The sequence below is a fragment of the Pieris brassicae genome, chromosome 1 (genome assembly GCF_905147105.1).
Source record: "Pieris brassicae chromosome 1, ilPieBrab1.1, whole genome shotgun sequence".
In the NCBI taxonomy this organism is placed as follows: domain Eukaryota; kingdom Metazoa; phylum Arthropoda; class Insecta; order Lepidoptera; family Pieridae; genus Pieris; species Pieris brassicae.
The window spans coordinates 13,034,959-13,055,592 of NC_059665.1; the positions used below are offsets into that span (position 1 = coordinate 13,034,959).

The window sequence follows — 20,634 nt, forward strand, 5'->3', positions numbered from 1 at the left end:
TTTTAATTGACGGACGTCTAAATGGCAAATAAATTTTATTATTTGGTTTTTATTATTTATTATAATAAAACTATAGGCTATTTTTAATATTTTAAAGAGTCTGTATATATAATCGTTATAAACCATGGCTATAAAACTGTTTAATCACCTTCCTAGATGTTATAGATCACTGCCATGTAATTATAGCGTAGGCGAATATTTTGACCATAGCTTTGACACCGATTGTAAATAATTTAACTTTGACATTATTTTATGTACTTAATAAGACATTGTAAAAATTGATATGACATTTGCATGCCTATTTATAAATGGCAGGTTGTGCGGATATTTGTAATTGATCGATCTAAGCACTGTACCCACTATCTTGGCAAATAAAAGATTATTATTATTATTAAAGATATATATATATATATATATATATATATATATATATCTTTAACTGAGTCTAAAGTTTTAATCCCGTTTAATTAATCAAATGAATGTATTCCTTTGTAAATTTTAATTCAATATTTACAAAGGAATACATTGCTTCTAACTATAGCCAACTGCTCATCTTTCACTATTAAAATAGGTAATATTTATTTCGAATATATTTTGAAACAAAGGTTGAACAACAACAACTGAAACCGCTTGTTAATTAGGTATGACAACATTTAAAATAACACATAGTAAGTAGTTTAAAAAATTCTATCAGTAATATAAGACTATATAAATAAATTATTTAACAGCTTTGATAAAATTATGAAAAGCGACTGAATTTAGCGCGTTTTTCATCAATCAACGCACTTTCGCAATCAGGAGTTTACACAAAGCTGTTAAATAAGAAATCATTCAGTGATTACTTATGCAATTCTTAACAATAGGCTTGAAAGTAAGAACTATACTGGAATTGTATCGATTGAAAGTCGATTTCCGCCGCATCCCGTGTGACTCACGGAAACACGTAACTCTCGGAAGAGCGGAAAATCATTAGAAATTCTTTAATTATTGCGATGTCAAAGCGGTTAGGACGCCATCTTTGATGGGAATGCCGTTGCCACTTGATTGTTAGAAAGAATTTTGATATCTTTTTTTTTATGATAATTTATTTATTTATTAAACTCGTTTCTATATTTATCAGACGCCATATAAAACATACAAAAGTTGTTTGAGGCTTATAGGAGCGTAAGCTAAGATTGTCTAGTAATATCCATGAATTAACTTAGTGGCTTCAGCGTGCGACATCCTTCAGGTCGTAGATTCGATCTCCAGCTGTGCATCAATAGACTTTCTTTCTATAAGCGCATATAACATTAGCTCGAACTGCGAAGGAAAACAAAGTAAGGACCGGCTTGCCTTAGACACAAAAAGTCGACGTAAGTGTCAGACACAGGTGGCTGATAAACTTGCCTATTGGATCGACAAATGATCATGAAACAGATACAGAAATCTGACGAGACCGTAAAATGTTGTAGCGCCACTGATTTTTATAAAGATATATTTTTTGGGTGTTATCTGTTAAAATATATTAATTTATTATTTATTGGGTGATAAAAAAGAACATTTGTGTGTTTTTATCTAATAAGTCTTCTGTTTCTTGCCTACTACGTTTTTACTATTATAATATATAATTATTAAATAAGCATAATGTATAATTGCATAAGAATATTTTCATATGTAAGTGAGTGTAATATTCTTAATGAGAAATAAATATCTTAAACCGATATAGTAAGAAAGATACAAACATTGTTAACAACAAACAAAACATATTTTAGATGCTTATAATAAATATTTGTACATTTAGTATATTTTGAAATAGAGATTAGAATTCTCTATTAATTGAATGGCCATCAAACAATATTATGTTGAAACAATATCCCCAAATTTACAAAACATTTAGCCATACGTTTATCTTCTTCGTCCGTTTCTATCATATTGTATTTACACTAGAAGGAAGAGAAATAGTTAGTATATTAACTACAAAAACAAAATTTATGATGTCATGCAAATGACATAACCTTACAGCAGTGACCTAGCCATTGAGGCATTAACATTCTAAGTAAACCAGAGTTTACTCGAAACCGAGGACATTTACTTTCATATATATTATTCCTCCGCCTAAAAATATGCCCAAGGACCTTAATGACACGTACTAAAGTGCCATTTAAATATAACTGTTCGTGTTCACTTTCCAAGTTAACTGTGACCTCTAAATGCAAAGACGTATGTCGAAGTGTGACGAGAAAATGTAGTTTAAGTTAAATGTCTGTACAAAGAATGATCTCGTTATTTTTAGCGACTTGACTTGGTGATTGTTGTTTCCTTGGGTTGATTTAATGAACTGATTTTTCAAAGATCTCACCAATTCTGGCATGGGAGTGTTCATGGGCGGCGATGTCACTAACATCAGTTGAGTCTACTTACTCCTGTTCTATATGGGATTTAAAAAAAAACTCCAGGGACGGCAATTAAGAGAAAATTCCAAGTTAGATGTAATTTTAAATTTGTGGGATATAGAACCAAATTATTACAGTAATGGGTAATAATGTAATCGTCAGATTATATTAATTATGAGAAAGTATAAGGTGAAATGGTTTTAAATAAACACAAAGCTTACCTTAGTAGTGGTTTGCATTTGAAGGAATGTCGCAATACCGGCGCGAACGCGATTTTTCACGCCACGGATTGTTCCCTTTGAACTTCTTATTGTAGAGGGCGCCTCTTCACTTTTAAAGTCCTTTATTCCGGCAAAATATTCCATCTCAGACTCAGGACACTCATTTTTAACACTAACACTTTTCACTGAAACGTCATCGAATTGTTTTTCATTCAGATGAAAATCATAAAACTTATCCGTATCAAAATAATGGCTACTGTAACAAATTTGATCTTCCTTCATTTTTTCCAAGTTTTTTCTCTCCTCATATGGAGTTTCAGTTATAACTGGTGATTTAAGGCTCTGTGTCTCCCTCTCTGGGGACTCAGAACTGTTTTTTTTCAACTCGTTGTTGTACTGGGAAACCAACAGGAATGACGTCAACTGCGCACTTTCTTTCGGAATATTAGCATTCTCATTAATATTCTGGCTAACTTCCCTTTGACGTTCGTCTGACGAATCACTTTCAATGTCGACAGTCGTTAGTTTCGCTGTGCGGTCTCTAATATCTTGCAACAAACCCTGCGGTAGAAAGCTATCTTTATTGTTTACTTTAGCGAACGTTTGCAAAGGCTCAGGCGATTGTTTCTTTTCTTTTTTGCTCACGTCTTCGCTGTGACTTTCGTCGGCATGCATGCTTCCATTCAATTCACTGCTGTTTAATGAGTCACACGATATGTTGGAGTCGTTATCTTCAAAATCTAATTCACCCTGATTTCTTATAGAGCTAATGACTGTAACAGATACAGATTTCTTGGTAGATTTCGACAATTTCTTTTTAGGTATAGGGGGCGGCGTTCCGTCAAGGTCGCTGCACGTGCCTGAATCTAACGTGTCGCTCGGTGAGCACTGGCCGCTTGACATTATCATGTTGGTCATCGGATTCACGTACGAGTTACAGTAAATATACGGCGCTTTATCGACCTTGGCGAACTCTTCCGCTTCGAGTATTTTCGGGCGGCTTTCCTCTACGTTGAGCCGGACGAGACTGTTATTTTTCTTGTTTGCATCGCTGCTTTTGAAAGTATCAAATTCGACGTCACTTTTGAGATGAACACTTGATATTTTTGGGGCTTTAGGCTTATCTGTGTCTGTGTTTATTCTGATTGTAACCACGTGCGGGCCGTTTGCGGTTAGTGCGTCTGTGCAAGGCGTGCTCTCAGGTCGATCTGACTGGGTCGCCGCAACAAATACCGTTGCTGATGGTGCCTTAGAATCAAGGACAAGCGAGTGCATCGAACTTAGAGAGTCCATGTTAGCACGGCTATCAGAGAATCCGTTCACTCTAAGTTTAGAATCATCGCTAGTGATTTGTGTAAAAGTAGTCGATCCGGTCCTCGGCATCACTTTGGTTGAGAGAGGGGCGATGTACTCGAGATTCGGCCGGGTTGTTACCTCCTCCATCATTATCGATTAATGAATCGACATAATTTGTTAACGGCTCTTCCGGTTGTTATTCTAGTCAGGTGGCGGTTTAGATATTGGTTGATGTACAAGGCATAATGGTTCCGGTCGCTCGAATGTAGGTCTATAATCCGCACGACAGCCTGTTTTTCTTGTTTATTTGTACCTGCAAAGAGAGAGTCATCATTTAGTTTGATAATAATAATAGTTTATTTGCAAGACGATGATACAAAAATATTATGCTGGTATAATCTAAATTCCGCAAATTCTGCCACATTTTTTCATTAACTTCTATAGTTACATTATGAAATATATCATTATAGTCAAACCTTTTATTATTTTATCCCTATATCACATCATCACAGTTAATTGCTTTTACGACGTTTCATTGAAATAATAATTAATAGAAAAGAAACTAGTAGGAAGATCTTTGAATGTTTTAAATAAAATAGTATAAACCTTGATTGCCATACAAAAGTTATTTTCCTATACAATTCTCCAAATTCTACTTAGGCGGTTGTAAATTACCGTTCACTTAAAAATATTTATGTGTTTTCGAACAAATCTAGAATATATATAATAAACACACATAATAACTTAGTCATTTTAAATAATTTTCATTACATAATAATGACACATTTTCTAGGGTCTACGTGACCAATATACCAAGCACATTCTTGGTTTTAAAAGTGTAACAAAGATAAAAGTTAGTCATGCAACCAAAGTAAATGGAAAAATACAAAAAGTGGAGACTATTATTACGAAAAAATATGCACCAATAATTAAGATTCTAATTTATTTTTAACTAAGCAGAAATATTTAAATTACTTCTTAAATGCATCAATGAGGTGGTGAACGTCTTCAGAAGCATTTTATTTGTAACGCTTCTTTTGCTTCTTTGCATAAATTTTATTACATAATAGCTTGAAATATTACTTCTATCTTCAGAAATACAGATTTCTGATTATAAGATAGATCTTCTAAATAGTGCAATCCTTGCAGCTTTAGATATAAAAAAAACCACAACGGACTTTTGTCCATAAAACGTGTATCTTGTCTAGAGCGCTGACAAATATGTCAAACTTCAAATAGAAAAAGTGGTTTGGTAGATCTTACTAGATATAATTTCGATTTTCTGGACTATGGGCCTTCGAACCATCAATTAAATTATTTCATATATTTATAAGTTGTAAAACAATGTGTATGTATATAAATATACACTAAAATATAATAGCACAAACGTTATACGCATATACATAAAATATATTAGAACGTCAGCAAACTAGCAAGGGAAAAAATTTAACATTATATTAATAATACGTAAATAATAATTGCTAAGCTATAATAATAATTTAAATATTTAATGTAATTGAAATTACTAATATGGTTTGATCGAACTCTGGGTTCGATTGTACTCTAGTTTAAGAATGGGACAAAATGTAGCAACATACAATGTTTATATCTAGATGCAAATTTTTGCATCATGAACTATTATGTAAATATATGATAATATTTACATAAATCTAGTGAAATTTTAAACAATCATAGTTTCTATGTAATATTATATAATGAATTTCGACACATGCAATAATAAGCATAGTATCACGTTTTAGCCTTATTTACACCAAATTTATGTAATAAATTAGCATCTGTAAGTGGTTTCAACATAATAGCAAAAGCGTTAAGCATGAGCGTCGTTTAGTATATTGGTTAGGTGGACTATATACGGTTTAAGAATAAATTTATGTCTCATAAGAATTGCACTTACTTACTGAGAAATAATATGTAGGTATATAAAATAACAAAACAAAACAGCAACAAAAATGTTAGTAGACTTAATAAACTCGATCAGTCAACTAAGCAAAACATGAAACATTGTTCGAATTTGATTTTTTACTACATACCATCACTTAATGAAATATATTTCACGAATGTATTAAGAATAATATCGCAAAGCTATATATCCTTACGAGGTATCGTTCTAAGTACGTTGTAAATGTACGGAGTTTTTTAAGTTTTTTAGTTGACTGGATTAGGCTTCCGGAAAGTCTAATAAGTACACCCTCTTTGAACCCTTTTAAAAACAAGTTTAATAATTTCTCCAAATCCGCAAATACGCGAGCATCAACTTATTAAGCTGCTAGTGTCACAATGTTTGTTCCCATACTCCTCGGAAACGGCTCGACCGAATGCTTATGTATTTTTTCATGCATATTCAGTAAGTCTTATTATCGGCTATTATCTATATTTCAAATCCCTATGTGATAAGGGGTGTACGCCCCAATTTTTTTATATATTTTATAGACAACAATTTTTGTTTAAATTTTTTTATGATACAGCATACAAAAATACATACAACCCTTAACTGTCACCCCTCTAGGATCAACCCCTGTTTTTATTATAGTAGATAGGTTATTTTATTCAACTAAAAATGTTTTCTGGAAATAGTTGTTACATGGAAAAACGACGTTTGCCGGGTCAGACATTATAATAAATAAAATCAATTTGACAAGATGTTTGCAAGTACCGCGTCCAATCCAAAGTTGAAAGGTTCTATTATGAAATGGTTGTTGCAGTGACTTATGAACCATGCCTCAATCTACAATTACGTAAACTATTGCGTTGTTCATCTCAATTACGCTCTGATTGTAATAATTTTTTAATTTACTTTCAATTGCCGTGTTTAGAGAAATAAGTGACATCGCTTGCCGGTAACGTGTTGAATTAATTAATACATTGCCTAGGAACGGGCAATAACCTGCAAATATATGACAGTCATGTATGTGGATAGTATATAATAAAAATATACTAAATAAAGAAATAACGAACCCGCCAAGTGTAAGTATAAACATGTCATACTCCACTCTTACTGCCACTCATACTGCCAATTGGTCTCACATAATTAAAAGGTAGAATTTTACATAGAAGTTATATGTTACATTACATTATCAATCATGTTATTTTTGTTTTCTACAGAACAGAGGGCAACAGACAGAAGGTACATCAGAAACATCAGGTTACTGTGGTTGAGTGATGCGCATACGAATTCGTACGCTCGAATTTTTGAAGGACCCTAAGTCGAATTGGTTTGGAAATACTTCAGTATCATAGTCAATTCTTATATTATTTTTCCAATAGGAAGCAATGGTCGGTTTAAATATGCGGTTTAATAGAGAGGAATGGAATCGACTGGAAGACACATAGTGATGGGGTTCGTTCAATGAAATAGAAACTGACAATACATTTTTTTTAAATATAGGAATTTGGACTTTATTCGTAAAAGAAACTAAATTTTACCGATCGACAATAGTAACATAGAAAATAATTGATTTTTATTATAGTAAAACAAGAACGAATACTTGTAAATAATGTTTAGAATATATTGAATTAAATCAACTTCGGTATGTCAAATCCATTACGTGTAGTTTATAAATCCTCAACATAATACTACGAAATATCAGATGGACGTTAAGAGTTGCTTATTGCTTCACAAAATTCTAGGTAATTTCCCGGTTATAAATTTATCACGTAAGGTATTTAAAACGGCCTATATGATTATGTGTTATGGACTAAAGTTTACGTTCCAACCTCTTTGTTGATTTGAACAATTTAGTTTTTTCTTTAAAATATTAAGTTTCCGTTTGTTTAATGTTAAATTTCTATTCTTTTTATTTATTAGTGTACTTAATCGATTAATTTGTTTTTTTTTTATATTTATCTTTATAATCCGGATGGATATGTGTAGCTGTAAGATTACTTATAAATAAATAAATAATCAAAGTTGAACAAAATATATATAAATTAAAAATCTATTTGTCCAATAGAGATTGCATATCGGGCGAGACAATTTCCAATTGAATAATGGTGGTGGTCATTAAGATGTTTGCATTGATAAATGATCGTTCCGCGCCGTTGACCATTCACACGTATCATTAATTGTTAGTTATAATAGACATTGTGAGGCAAATGATAAAAAAAATGTTTAATCATTCTTCAAAAGAAAATTGTGATATGAATATTTTAGATACATGTAGTAATAAAGTGTAAATACTATAAAAATAATAAATTCATCGGTATTCTGCTAGGCTGGTGTTTTCAATGCCAGGAGTTTAACGAGTAGGAAGCATAACTAAAATTATACACCATATGTGTTTTTGCTTTTATAGAGACATTTTCTTTTTTTCTTCCAGTCCCATATCTGGAGCATATACCAAATACATGTGCAATAATTTTTAGGGAAAAATCTATACGAATCACAAAACTTGCCTTCCACACGTATGCATTTAGAATACATTGAAATTGAGGCAGAGGCATTTTCAAACATATATCTTCTTTATTTCTACATAATTATGTATTTACATTATGTATTAGCGGATTCTAGGCGCACCCATACGACTTCTTCAATACAAAGAGGTCCCTACGTGAGTTGTGTGCTATTCTATTGTGAGGATATGGTTAGCGCTGCGTTTTCTTAAGTTCTCATTCCATTTTCACATTTGTATGTCATTTCTATAACAAAATTTCATACGTATCTGATTGTCCTCATTTCTGATGTTTGAGAGTCTAATAAATTAAAGCCGTGAATACACCAGTAGCTCCACACCAAAGCCTCTTACATCACGACTGACAAAACCCTAATTTACAAACGAAACCAAATGTATACTTAACAAATGAAAGTTGTCAACAAATAATTAGTTTCTATGATACGCAAAAGTAGTACGTTTAAGTGCTTATCGTTGTGTGCCTATAATTATTTTTAAATAAGGGCCATTTTAGTATCTATGTATTACGTTATATCTTGGGACTAGAAAGTATTAGTGAATGATGATTTTATAGAAGGGTCTAAACCCATATTCTGATTTTAATTGATATGATTCAGAGTATAGTTTTCCTTAAGTATGATCTGTTAATACCTGCAGCTGAGTTTCAGCTATTTGTACCGCGCACCACCACTAAATATGCATACTGAAGTACCTACTTCCGAAACAATTCGACTTAAATCTCCAAGAAGCGGGCGTACCAATTCTTATTTGTTTGTACGCCGTATTAGGTAACGTCCTTGCAAGCCTGGTAGTCTAGTCTGGTATTGGGAGTGTTCATGGGTAGTGTCACCCACTGTTCTAAAAAAATATTGTTAACGAACGCTAAATCTATAAGACCGTGATGGGCAGTTCGTTATACATAGCGGTGGTGCGCGACAAAAAAAACTTTAATAACGCTCAAACGACAGTCAAGTCCTAATTCCACTTCATCATCTTTTCCTTCCCCCTAATTTTGATATAGTTCTTAATATTGAAGATATTAACACTACCGCTCTTCGGCGTTACCAGCTCGTGGTATTTATAAAAACTTTTTGAACCGAAATGCTTAAAACATATTCGTTTTGAAAGTTCTTTGATTTTGCTTACTAGGAAAACTTCACGGTATACTTCCCGTACAAGGCTAGCACGCGACCTCACGCATAACTAAGTCAATTAACATACTAACTATAAATATATTGAGTACGGTGACTATGACGCTAGTGAAGTAGGATGGGCAAAGTATATTCGTTTTCGGACGTATGCATGGTCCGGTATGGTATGCGGAGATAGCTTAAGTTATATTTCTGTAGTGTGAAATTTTTAATGATTTGTCAAGGTCTTGTCATTACTTGTTATAAAATACACTATAATGCATTTTTCTAGTTTTTGAATTGCTCAAAAAAACGTTTTTACAAGAATACACCTATAACGCGATTTCTTATAGCGCGGTCCGGGTCTACCGCATTATCGAGTGAATTACTGTATTATATTATGTTATTAAATATATAACATACACAAAATTTTTGAATTATTATTGCGTCAGTTTTAATGAAGTATATGAATTCTTGATCCAATAGGGATCCCAATATTAGTCCAAATCTGACGGACCAAACTTTCAAAGCAGTAAAAACAAAATTAAATTTGTAGAGTGATATTTATAGATTACAAAGCCGAGGATAGGGGAGCAAACAAGCCTACGGCATGGAGAAAAAGCCCAGTCATCGTAGTCTGTGGACACCCATTTTAGTGGGTAGGTTGCCAGCCCTTGCTGTGCTGTGCGATGTTGTGTATGCCCCGTTTCTATCTGATTAATAAAGTCTAAAATTGTACCAAATTTTGATGTTTTAAAATATTTATTTTTGTAAAGACTGATCTCAACTAATAAATATAAAAATTTACAATTTCCTTATGTTATACCTAAACACGATTTTAAGAAATATCGCTGCGAATTTGATTTTTTATGCCTGTTATAAAAAAGTTTAAACTGTTAGTTAATATGGTCACACTAAACATTGTTGCCAATTATTAGCACGGAATGTCACTAATAAGGATGCAGATTCTAGTCAATTAATTAATTATTAACGGTATTAAAGATATGTTTTACTATTTATAGGCAACTGTAAATGCAAATTTAATTTAGCAGACAAAGTGCTGTTTCTTCACTAATTTTTACATCTAGTAGGTCGTCTTGTACTAGTTTGTGGCTAAATCAGTGGCTTTACAACGCCTGGGGTGGTGGTGGTGGCTTGGGCTCAGATATCTTTACCTGTTTGGTAATCATATTTATACACAAGTACGTGATCTGTGCCAGACGCGCCTAGTTTTGGGTCTAAGGCGTGATCACGACATATTCCTTTATCGTACAACGGAGTTCTCTGTTTATCAATACGTTTTTTTACAGAATGTGTAAAATAGGCAGGAGGTTTACTTGATGATGTTAAGTTTTTAAGCGCAGAGTTGCTCCTCACAGAACACGAAGGGCGGCCTGTGAGTCCACCGCTGAATGCTGATCGTTCCGATGGTGTACGCCCGGAAAGGTATTTTCTACAGCAGAAGCGTATGTATTGTTTTCGAATACCGTCTACCTCGACAAGTGACCCACAAAGCTATGGGGAAAATTAGGGCACGATAAAAATATTCTTCCCACGCTGATTATAACTTACGATAACGAAATACGAGATATGATGAGACTTCTATAACGATTTTAAGTAACATTAAACACGATGACTAAGTATTTAAAAAAATTAGAACCGACTTCAATAAGAAGGAATGCATTATATTATAATATTTCTGTTCATTGTATTCTTATGCATTGTATAAATATTCCTGTATTATTAAGAGAATTGTATGTTTTAAACGATATTTAATATATATTATATATGGGGTATAAATATATTGAGCGGTTTTTTGGAAGATCTCTGTTGACACTTTAAAATGTATCAGTCTGATAACAAAATGCTATTCTATAAAAATCTAAATAATTTGACACCTCGATCATCTAGGATTCAGGTCAATCCACAGCGGAGCTATACTTGTAGATACACAAAAAATACACGTTCAAATAACCTGTGGTTTTTCGGAGTCGAAACGTATTTTGACATATTTTTTGTTTGTATTGTAACTAGTGTGCTAAGTTTTTCGAAGCAAACTTCTTGATATAGTTTATTATATTGAAAACACGAATTTGTAAGTCTGCTTGTCTAACGTTTGCATACGATGTCAGTAATTTCATTTCTTCTACACCCACCTGTTGAGTTTTCAAGTTCAGATGTTTCCGCTTTCAAAAGATTACAAAACACCTCACAACCGCATATGTGTTTCGTATCCATGTCTAATGACAGCAATGGAAGATACATGATTATTATGAGATTTTAATCACTTCGACCTTTCAAACGATGCCGACATTAAAGGCAAAAGTCACGCAGTCAAGGCCGTACAATGTTCTAAAAAAAATAATAAGAATAAACGTAGATTTGATTGTTCAAGGTCCTGTCAAATAAAGCAATTCGCTTATATCCCCCAGTCGAAAAAAAGGCAACAGAGGCGTCAAATTTGGTCTCCAATATGACTCAACTAAAGAGTGCTGCAAAGTTACTGAGATTCAATATAATTTTTAGATGCATGTTGGTACACCGGATACTATTCCCTGTCATATTCTAAGCGCCGAAAAAAGACGTTAGAAGTGTGATTGCAGGAATGAGCGTTACCTGGGCGGTGTAAAAAAAACTGTATAAAAAAAAGTATAAGGGATGGAAAGAAGTCCTTAATCATTATGATATAAGATCTAAAAAAACAATAATTGTGAAATTGCCATCTTACAACATTTTTAGTTCGCTGTGTATAATCGGATTCTGAAATAGTCGCATATTCGTCCCATCAGGATATTTATTTTCTTACAGTAACGTTATAATACAACATATTTTTTTACGAAATTTAAACAAATAACATAATATTACATAAGCAGGACAGCATAATACATAAACCTTTTTATTTATTTCGTAATCTTTCAGCTTAAATAAATTATGGATAACAAAAATCAATCATACTAAAGATATAGACATAGATACAATATATAATATTTACAAAAAGATTCAAACATTTACATGCGGAAAAAAATCAATAAAATTTATTTAACAAATTATTAATGTTTTAAGTCCTTGTGAATGGAATGGTACTTGTTTCTAAAATATCATTTAATAATTACAAAACATAAAATATGCATCGATTACCTAGATATAAACACATAATTTAAAATATATTTTCAAGTTTTCCTGTTTTTTAATTGGCATACAATAGGTCAAATATTCTACCAATAAATCTTTCTCGACATTTAATGTTTTACATCACCAAGTTATAATTTAAACCTATACTGAATACGTAAAATACTAGTATATTATAGACCTCAACCTTGCTCATGAATCATTCTAGATATAGTAATAAATTCCGGCAATACTTTTAAATGCTATCCCAAGTAGACGGACAAGCATAGCCGAATTATGCATTACGTATTTATTAATTTTAATTAATCTTTTCCTTTCGTAAATGTTTGTACCTTTTCGTAATTATTATGTATTCCATCCATGGCTATATTTTTAGGATCACAGATTAGAATATATTATAATACTATATAATTGTGTGTTGCAAATAAATTGTCATATGACACCGTAATATATATGACATCCTTGCGGAATCTTGCCAATAAATAACAACTTTCAAAGCTCGATCTCAATTCCCATTAGCGGAAAACTTGTCACAACGGATGGACAGACAAGTTTCTGTATATAGATAACTTAGTTTCTATCGCTTTATTACCAAGGACGTAGTTCATTCATGAGTCGGAGAAAAAATATAACTGTTGAATGAAGTGGAATCTGGGTTTCTGTTATAAAGTTCCAACCTGGACTTTTAGTATGTTGGCAGGATTTTTGCGACCTCTTCAACTGTAATCGTTATATTGACATTCGTGATTCGATAGAACCTATAAAAAAACCATTGTGCAACCATGAACCGGGAACCTATACTAAGTTTTAATTAATTATACCTACACAATTTCAAGAGTTAAAAACGCTTTAGGCGTAGTACCAGTTCCTATGACATTTCTGTAAACCTGTATTTATTATAATTCTTTAATTACATACTAAATATATTTCGACCGAAATCAGCCTCCAACGAAATTAAACTTCAAGAGAGTCATCGTCGTCGTCGTCATATATAGTCATCGTCGATTTGTTTAATCTGTGTGTTATGTACTCAATCTGGCAAGATAATAGGTAGGTAAGGTAAGAAGTAAGAACCATTAAAAATGTCCAGATATTAAGGTAACATATATAAAAATATAACAGCTTTTGTTCTATAACGAAATTATAATTATAATTAATTACAGATTAGGGGTGTCTGGTGTGGGGAGGGGTATGTGTAAAATGGATGGATGGCGTAATTTATTTCACACTTTTACTGCAAGTTCAGGTAACTTGTAACCACTGTTAATATTCACCGTCGCTGGTCGTAACCTGTGTTGGAAACGTACACAGAGACACAAAAAAAAATGCTTTGGAGGTCGTGGGCTTAGTTACTACAATTAAAGCGCTCTCAGAACTAGTAAAGGAAAAAATAATCTAGAAATCATAATAAATCCCATTAATACCAAACAAATGGTTACAGCGCGGTCGTGCACTAGATTCAAATAAATTATCTAACTGTTAGATAATATTGCGATAGAGATTCTGTCGCAAGTATTAACAAAAGTAATTAAATATTTTATGATTAAGTAAGCTATAAATTTTATTATAAATTGTTTCGAAAGGTTTTAAATCTTTTCGTTGTGCGGAAACTGTAAACCGTGCCTCATCATTGCCATTTGCAGAGGCAGTAATAGCTGAATCTCCAAGGGACAGTTACAAGCGCATATAATTTCGATTTGCGTTTTCATGATTCTGTCTGTGGAACCTGTCGACCGGGAGTAGCTCTAGTAGATACTTCCAATGGGAAGCCACTCCACATGACATCATAACAAAACAGATTCAGATACGAAAAAAATCGCCTATACGGAACGAATACGAACGGATAGTTCAACAACTTCGAGTAAAATATAGAAATAAAATAGTTTTGCAGTCAGTGACACCAGATGGTTCAGTGAAATATAGTCCCAGAAAATATTATATATATATATCATAAGGCCTTTTATATTTTAGGGAAGAAGTAATAATGATAAAAAAGACACCCAAGACCGTAACACACCTTACGCAAAAACATGACTATAGGGTATGCCGCAAACAAATTTCTTTGAGTCAGCCTTTTCAACGGCAATTCTTCTCTTGCGATAAAGCTCCGACTACTGAACATAATTGCCAAACTTAACTGTTGTTTCACTGACTTGACCACCAACTCTCGGATGTTCTGTAGTTAAAACATTTTGCGACCACCAAGTTTGCGTTTACCCACAATTTTTGCAACGGTCTCCAATACTTAATTGTGGTAATATAGAATTAATAGTTATTAGTATGAAAAAAAACTCTGGAGCAAAACCAAAGGACGAATGACGGTCAACTATATATTTAACTTTTGTATAGGCTCGAGAGTGCGTTGCCGGCCTTTTCAAATAAAAAAATATCGTCATTAATTTATTTTTTATAGAACTGAGGGCAAGTGCTAACGAGCAGGAGGCTCGCCTGATATTTAGTGATACCGCCCCGCCCACGGACAAACCAGATCTAACAGAGGAGCTCGGAGCCGATGCAATAGTGCGTCCATGATAAACGCTGCTATGGGGGCAATTGTGGGGTTTCAGAAAAGGGGGCCAAACGGATAGGAAGCTCACCTGATATAAAGTGATACATTCACAATGCCAGAGGGCTCACGAGGGCGATTGAGGAATTGGAAACCCTCTTTTCTTGAAGCTTAGGTCGAATTGGTTCGGATATAAATGAGCTCCGGGAGTCTCGGTCACCGCTCGAAACACGAGTTCAATTAGACGAATTTATTGCCTTCACACCAGTTTTCTGTGAGACGGTGGTACTGCCCCAGTCGTTCCTGCCCATTTGGCTGAAGCCCGAAAGCAACAGCATGACACTCCCACTAGTAAGAAGGTTAGCTGATTGCACTGGTGAAATAACCTGTGACAGTGGGCGATGTGGTCGTCACGTCCCGACGAAAAAATAATAATATAAATACTTTAGTTTTGTTAAAATCATGTTACGTAATAGAACATTCGTGATTTCTATGTCCTTTCCTAATCCAATTAATAACTTTTTGTTACTTCAATGTAACACGACATTTAATGAAAATGTTAAAATATTGTCATTAAGTTTTTTACATCGACCTTGCCTCGCCTTCAAAACGTGATTGGGAATTAATCAGCGATTTAAAATACTAATTTATATCAAAGTTGATTACTACGATTAAAGTTTTATATATTTACCTATTTGATGCAACTCATTACCAGTGTCTGAGTATATGCATATATCCGGGAAGCGGCTGTCAAAGTTAAGACATATTTGTACATACACCTTAACTCTAATTAATAAGGCCGTAATTCCAATTAATTAGTTATAATAAAACAATTTGGCTAATTATAATTTTCAGAGAGGACCAGACACTTCAATAAGTAAGACACACTTTAACACAAAGAAACGACACAATTCCAATATGATAATTAATTTAAATAAAATAACTTTATTTTGTTTATTACTTTAGTTTAGTCATATTTTTTTGTCATACTTTTTTATTATAGGCACCAGCCTCTCACAAAGATGGTTAACACCTGCAGCCGTAAAATGCAATCTTGTAAAGAGGCAAATAAAATTTATTTAAGTTTAGTTGATAACATAAGATTCGATTTCGTGTTAGAAATATATGAAAGGAATTAAAAAAAAACTGGTCCGATGTTAACCATACAGTAATTAAAGTTTTAACAATGAAAGCTCAAGCCAAAACCGGAAACGCTACCTGCCTAAGGCATACAAAATAACCATCCATTCGTAGTCACAAACACAACTTTAACACGTTGTAATAAAATTCATAACAACACTTTGTTTAATAAAAAGCCTTGACTCATCAAAGGTTTCATGTATGCTATGGATTTCTTACCATTCTTGGAAGGACTATAAGCTGAGTTATGACCTTTGAACATGAGCAACAAGGCATGTATTACATTTTTACATTGAATTTAAAATCAAGGATCAGAAACAGTATTGTGTAAATACCGTTTGCAAAAACTAACCTAGCAATGAAGACACATCTCGTTCTAATTCTTCGCAAATATAACAGAATAAACACTACTTATCCAGAGCTTGACATATTCGGTACTGAGCTGATAAATTAAAAAAAGGCATCGTTAAGTGCCTTCCAGGAGAGAGGTGAGCTTTAATAAACAAATAAATGAAATGGCTATATTTTGAATTCATGTTAATTATAATGTTATGTTCACAGTTTTAAAATTAAAAATTAAGACAAAACGATAGCGTGTTTCGCTTGCTTGTGATTGTTAATAATTTATCTAAAAACGCACGACATGATGCGTCATTTCATATGACCAACCACAATCATACAATTCTATCCAGGATATTTCCATAATAATGATCTTATAATATATAGTTATAATTTAAATAGGTTGGGTCTTAAAGTATATATACATACCTATTTCAAAAAGTGATTTTCTTGAATGATATGATGCGGGATTATAATCTCGTGTATCTGAAATAAAAATGTTTATTTTTATTTTACTTAATTACACTTAAAAATTATAAGGGATGCAACAGGCGGCCTTAATTAAATCGCCAACCTTAATCTAAAATAATTCAAACAAAATTTTAATAAAATAAACTAAAAATTATAACCAAACTAAAAGAATAAGATACATAATAATTACAAAAGTCACGATAGAGCAGGATAGGATATTGTAAAGAAATATTTATGTAGAATAATTTCAAAAGAAAGAAGAATTGCATATGAAGGATGGGCTGTGAGATGAAATTTCCAATACAGCGTATGCAGAAATTCTGCAGGTGATCGATCTTGTCAATAAGATCTTCATTTCTTCATTAGTTTCATTTCTTCATCAGAAATAGGAAGCAGGAGAGAGTGCGCTAACATGCGGGTAGGAACAAAATTAGAATGACGTGTCAGAGCTTTAGAAGTTTTAAAACATTAATTAATAAAAAAATAATTAGGCATTCTAGCATAATTTAAACAAATGATTATTTAACTAATACAAGATACAATTTTACTTTATGCAGTTTTTATATATGTAGCCATTCTCAATAAATATATGTCCTGTACATATATCCGTCTGCATAGAGGGGTCGTCAAAATATAGTATTGATTTTTTTAAAGAGTTTGTCCGCAGAGAATTTAATGGCTAGACAACCTGTTAATAAAGACTAGACTACGAATAGACATTATTATCTATGGTCAATGACAACCCTACGTGACTTGCATAGTAATAATAAAATATGCAGTTTAATTCTTTACTGGACGGGCTGGATTAAATACAAAGAAATTGCACCAACAAGTTTTTAAAAGACAAGACATCTTTTGATCACGGGTTCGGGTTCCACTACCGCATAATTATTGTTTAAATAATATACTGTTTAAATATATAACTTATTATATATACCCTAAACAGAAGTAGCACTGGGTGATGGAAGCAAGATGCACAGATAAAAGTTGGACTTTAAAGATAAATATATTGAAATGACCAAGGAGAATAAGAAGAAGAGGGCGCCTTAAACAAAAGGAAGATAGAAGATATAGAAACGTTAGCAAGAAGCGAAAAGAAAGCCATTGATAGAGATATTTGACAGAAGCTGGAGGAGGCGTCAAAGAGTTCCGATCAATGACACTGAAGGATATAGGTAAGAAGAAAATATTGACAATATTTGTAAATATTGGCTATACACAGAGGCGAATCAGTTGTAGGTCTGCCTATATTTTTAAAATTAGTTACTGTACCTATAAAGTATTTATTTTTCACACTTCCCAGTGGGATTCAAGACTGAGAAGTGTAGGTTTCACTGTCATACTGTTGTGCTCTTGCATAGTTCTATATTTTTTATAGCCGCCTAAAGGTTATTGTGCCTACTCCAGACCGTGAAGCAACGCACGCTTGACCATTTTTATACAATTCCCTTACAAAGCACGATCGTATTACAAACACTATCCCACGGGAAATCGCAAAAACTTTTTTATTTGTTATTCCTTCAACTTCGATATTACGTCTGGGGATCTAGTTATTTCATTTATTAAATAAATTATTGGTCATTTTGAGGTTAATTAAACGGCTTACAGTCGTTTTTAGTTAGCAATTTAAATCAAGATCGGATCCTAAATAGGTACATCCCTTATATACCTCAAATAACGCTTAGTTATGGAACGACATACATTATATAAGTGAAATTTCGTATTCCGACGTGACCATCAAACGAATTCATCTACTCGTAGAGATAACAACAACAATTCAGAGTCGAGACTTAGACTTCCTAAGTACCAGTACTAAGGCTCTTATGCGAATTTATATAGTAATTATAACAATAAATATAAATGAATAAAAAGAAAATTAAAACAAAGGTAAAAAGTTTAGTCCCTGTGACAGTGTATCTTTAATGCTGGCAGCATTTACTCGCTGTATTGCGATACTTATTCGTTGAGCAAGGAAAGCACCAGCTCCGGAGTCACTGGTACTATCTACCATACGCCAACAATTTTTTTTTAAAGACTCTCCATTAGAACTCCAAACCCAAGGATCTCTACTCCAAAGAGAAATGTATTATGAAACGTAACCAATTCAAGAACTTCATATAAATATATTATCAATATGTAATAAGTGTCCAATAAGTAAGCTTTTCTAGCAGGGGCCAGTGTTTATTATTTATTTATAGCCGCTTGATACACTGATGCATTGGTACAAGAATAAAATACAATATTCAATGTGACAAGCAAACATAAGAACACGAAAAAATAAAAAATAAAAATTTTTAACCACTAAAGGAAAATTATTTCATCGTGTGAGGGTTAAGCTATGTATATCCAGACCGAGCTCATTATATTCGTTGATAGAGATTACTGAGAGTAGACGTAGGCCAAATAAGTCAATTTAACGAAAATAAATTCAATCAATTGGCCTACATACAATCAAGTTATCGCGTGTTCTATCCTCATGAATCGACATAATATCGTAATCGATACTTTCTCCGAAAAACCTCCAGGCTGTCTGACAAGTGTATTATATAACCGGCATTATTTAGGTAATGGTAAAAAGATACCTTTATTTGGTAAGTTGTATGGTATTTTAATTACCATGAGCAAAGAGATTGTGTAGTGAAATTTTATTCTAGTTAAATCTGTTCCGTAAGTCCCATGACGTATGGTCAGATTTTGTTATGCCTCTGTTCCATCATCCATACAGTTTCGAACGAGCTCATACTATATTATCTATTTAATAAATGTCAATTGAAATTTGACCTAAGCCGTTTCCATTATAGTAGCCTTTTATTTCAGATATTTTACACTGTGTTTCTTTAATTTGGTCTTCCTCCTACGTTTATTGTACCCTGGGAACCAGTTAAGTACATTCTTGCCCTCTTGTATCCATTAATACTATATATTAAATACGTCATGCCTCTTCTTCTCTTATTGAACCTTGGGAGGTTACTCCTGTTTTTTATGTTACAGGAGGCAAATTGGCAGGAGGCTCACCTGATGATAGGCACTGGCACATTGCACACGGTAAAAACTGCCTTTAGAAACGCTCAGTTGTTGAACAACGGATATCGCGTTAATACGGGTGGAATTTTGCATTTTGCCTTGACTTGAAAATCAGCTCCATTAATCCAAACAACTCCTCTAATTAAAATATTAATGGAGTTAAAATACAAAGTTGTTGCTATGGATTCTAGAATTTTAGATAATGTCGATTTTGAGGAGGGCTAATTTTTAATAGTTATATCGTATACCTCCTGCTTATGTCAGTCGTTAATTTATCGAGAATTATATTACAATGATTAGAAAGACAAACTATGACTTTTCTCAGACTTACTAACTAGTAACTAACTAACTATTCCTATTGTAGAAATCAGATTAACAACACAACATCCATCTATAGAACAACAAATATAGTAAAATGAAAAAAAACTTCGAGTTTATACACCGTAACGTTTGTTGAGTATCGACTATTGAACCGAAACAGTTACTATAATTGTAGACTTTTTATGGATATTGTGGGCCGTGGAAGAGTCAACAACATTGCAGGAGGTTTCCGGCATTTTCTCTTTTCTTATTTTATAAAGGGGAAACATTTGT

At 33.0% G+C, this 20,634-nt stretch overlaps 1 protein-coding gene across 1 annotated transcript in view; it reads right to left on the reverse strand.

Moving 5' to 3' along the window:
* Positions 1–20,634, reverse strand: part of LOC123711571 (glutaredoxin domain-containing cysteine-rich protein CG31559-like) — a 57,628-nt gene that overhangs the window by 23,345 nt on the left and 13,649 nt on the right. Inside the window, exons 2-3 of the mRNA XM_045664167.1 lie at positions 16,975–17,031; positions 2,597–4,205 (exon numbers count right to left, since the gene is read on the reverse strand). Of these exons, the coding sequence (XP_045520123.1) occupies positions 2,597–4,042 (1,446 nt within the window). The 5' untranslated portion in view covers positions 4,043–4,205; positions 16,975–17,031. The remainder of the gene's footprint in view (positions 1–2,596; positions 4,206–16,974; positions 17,032–20,634) is intronic.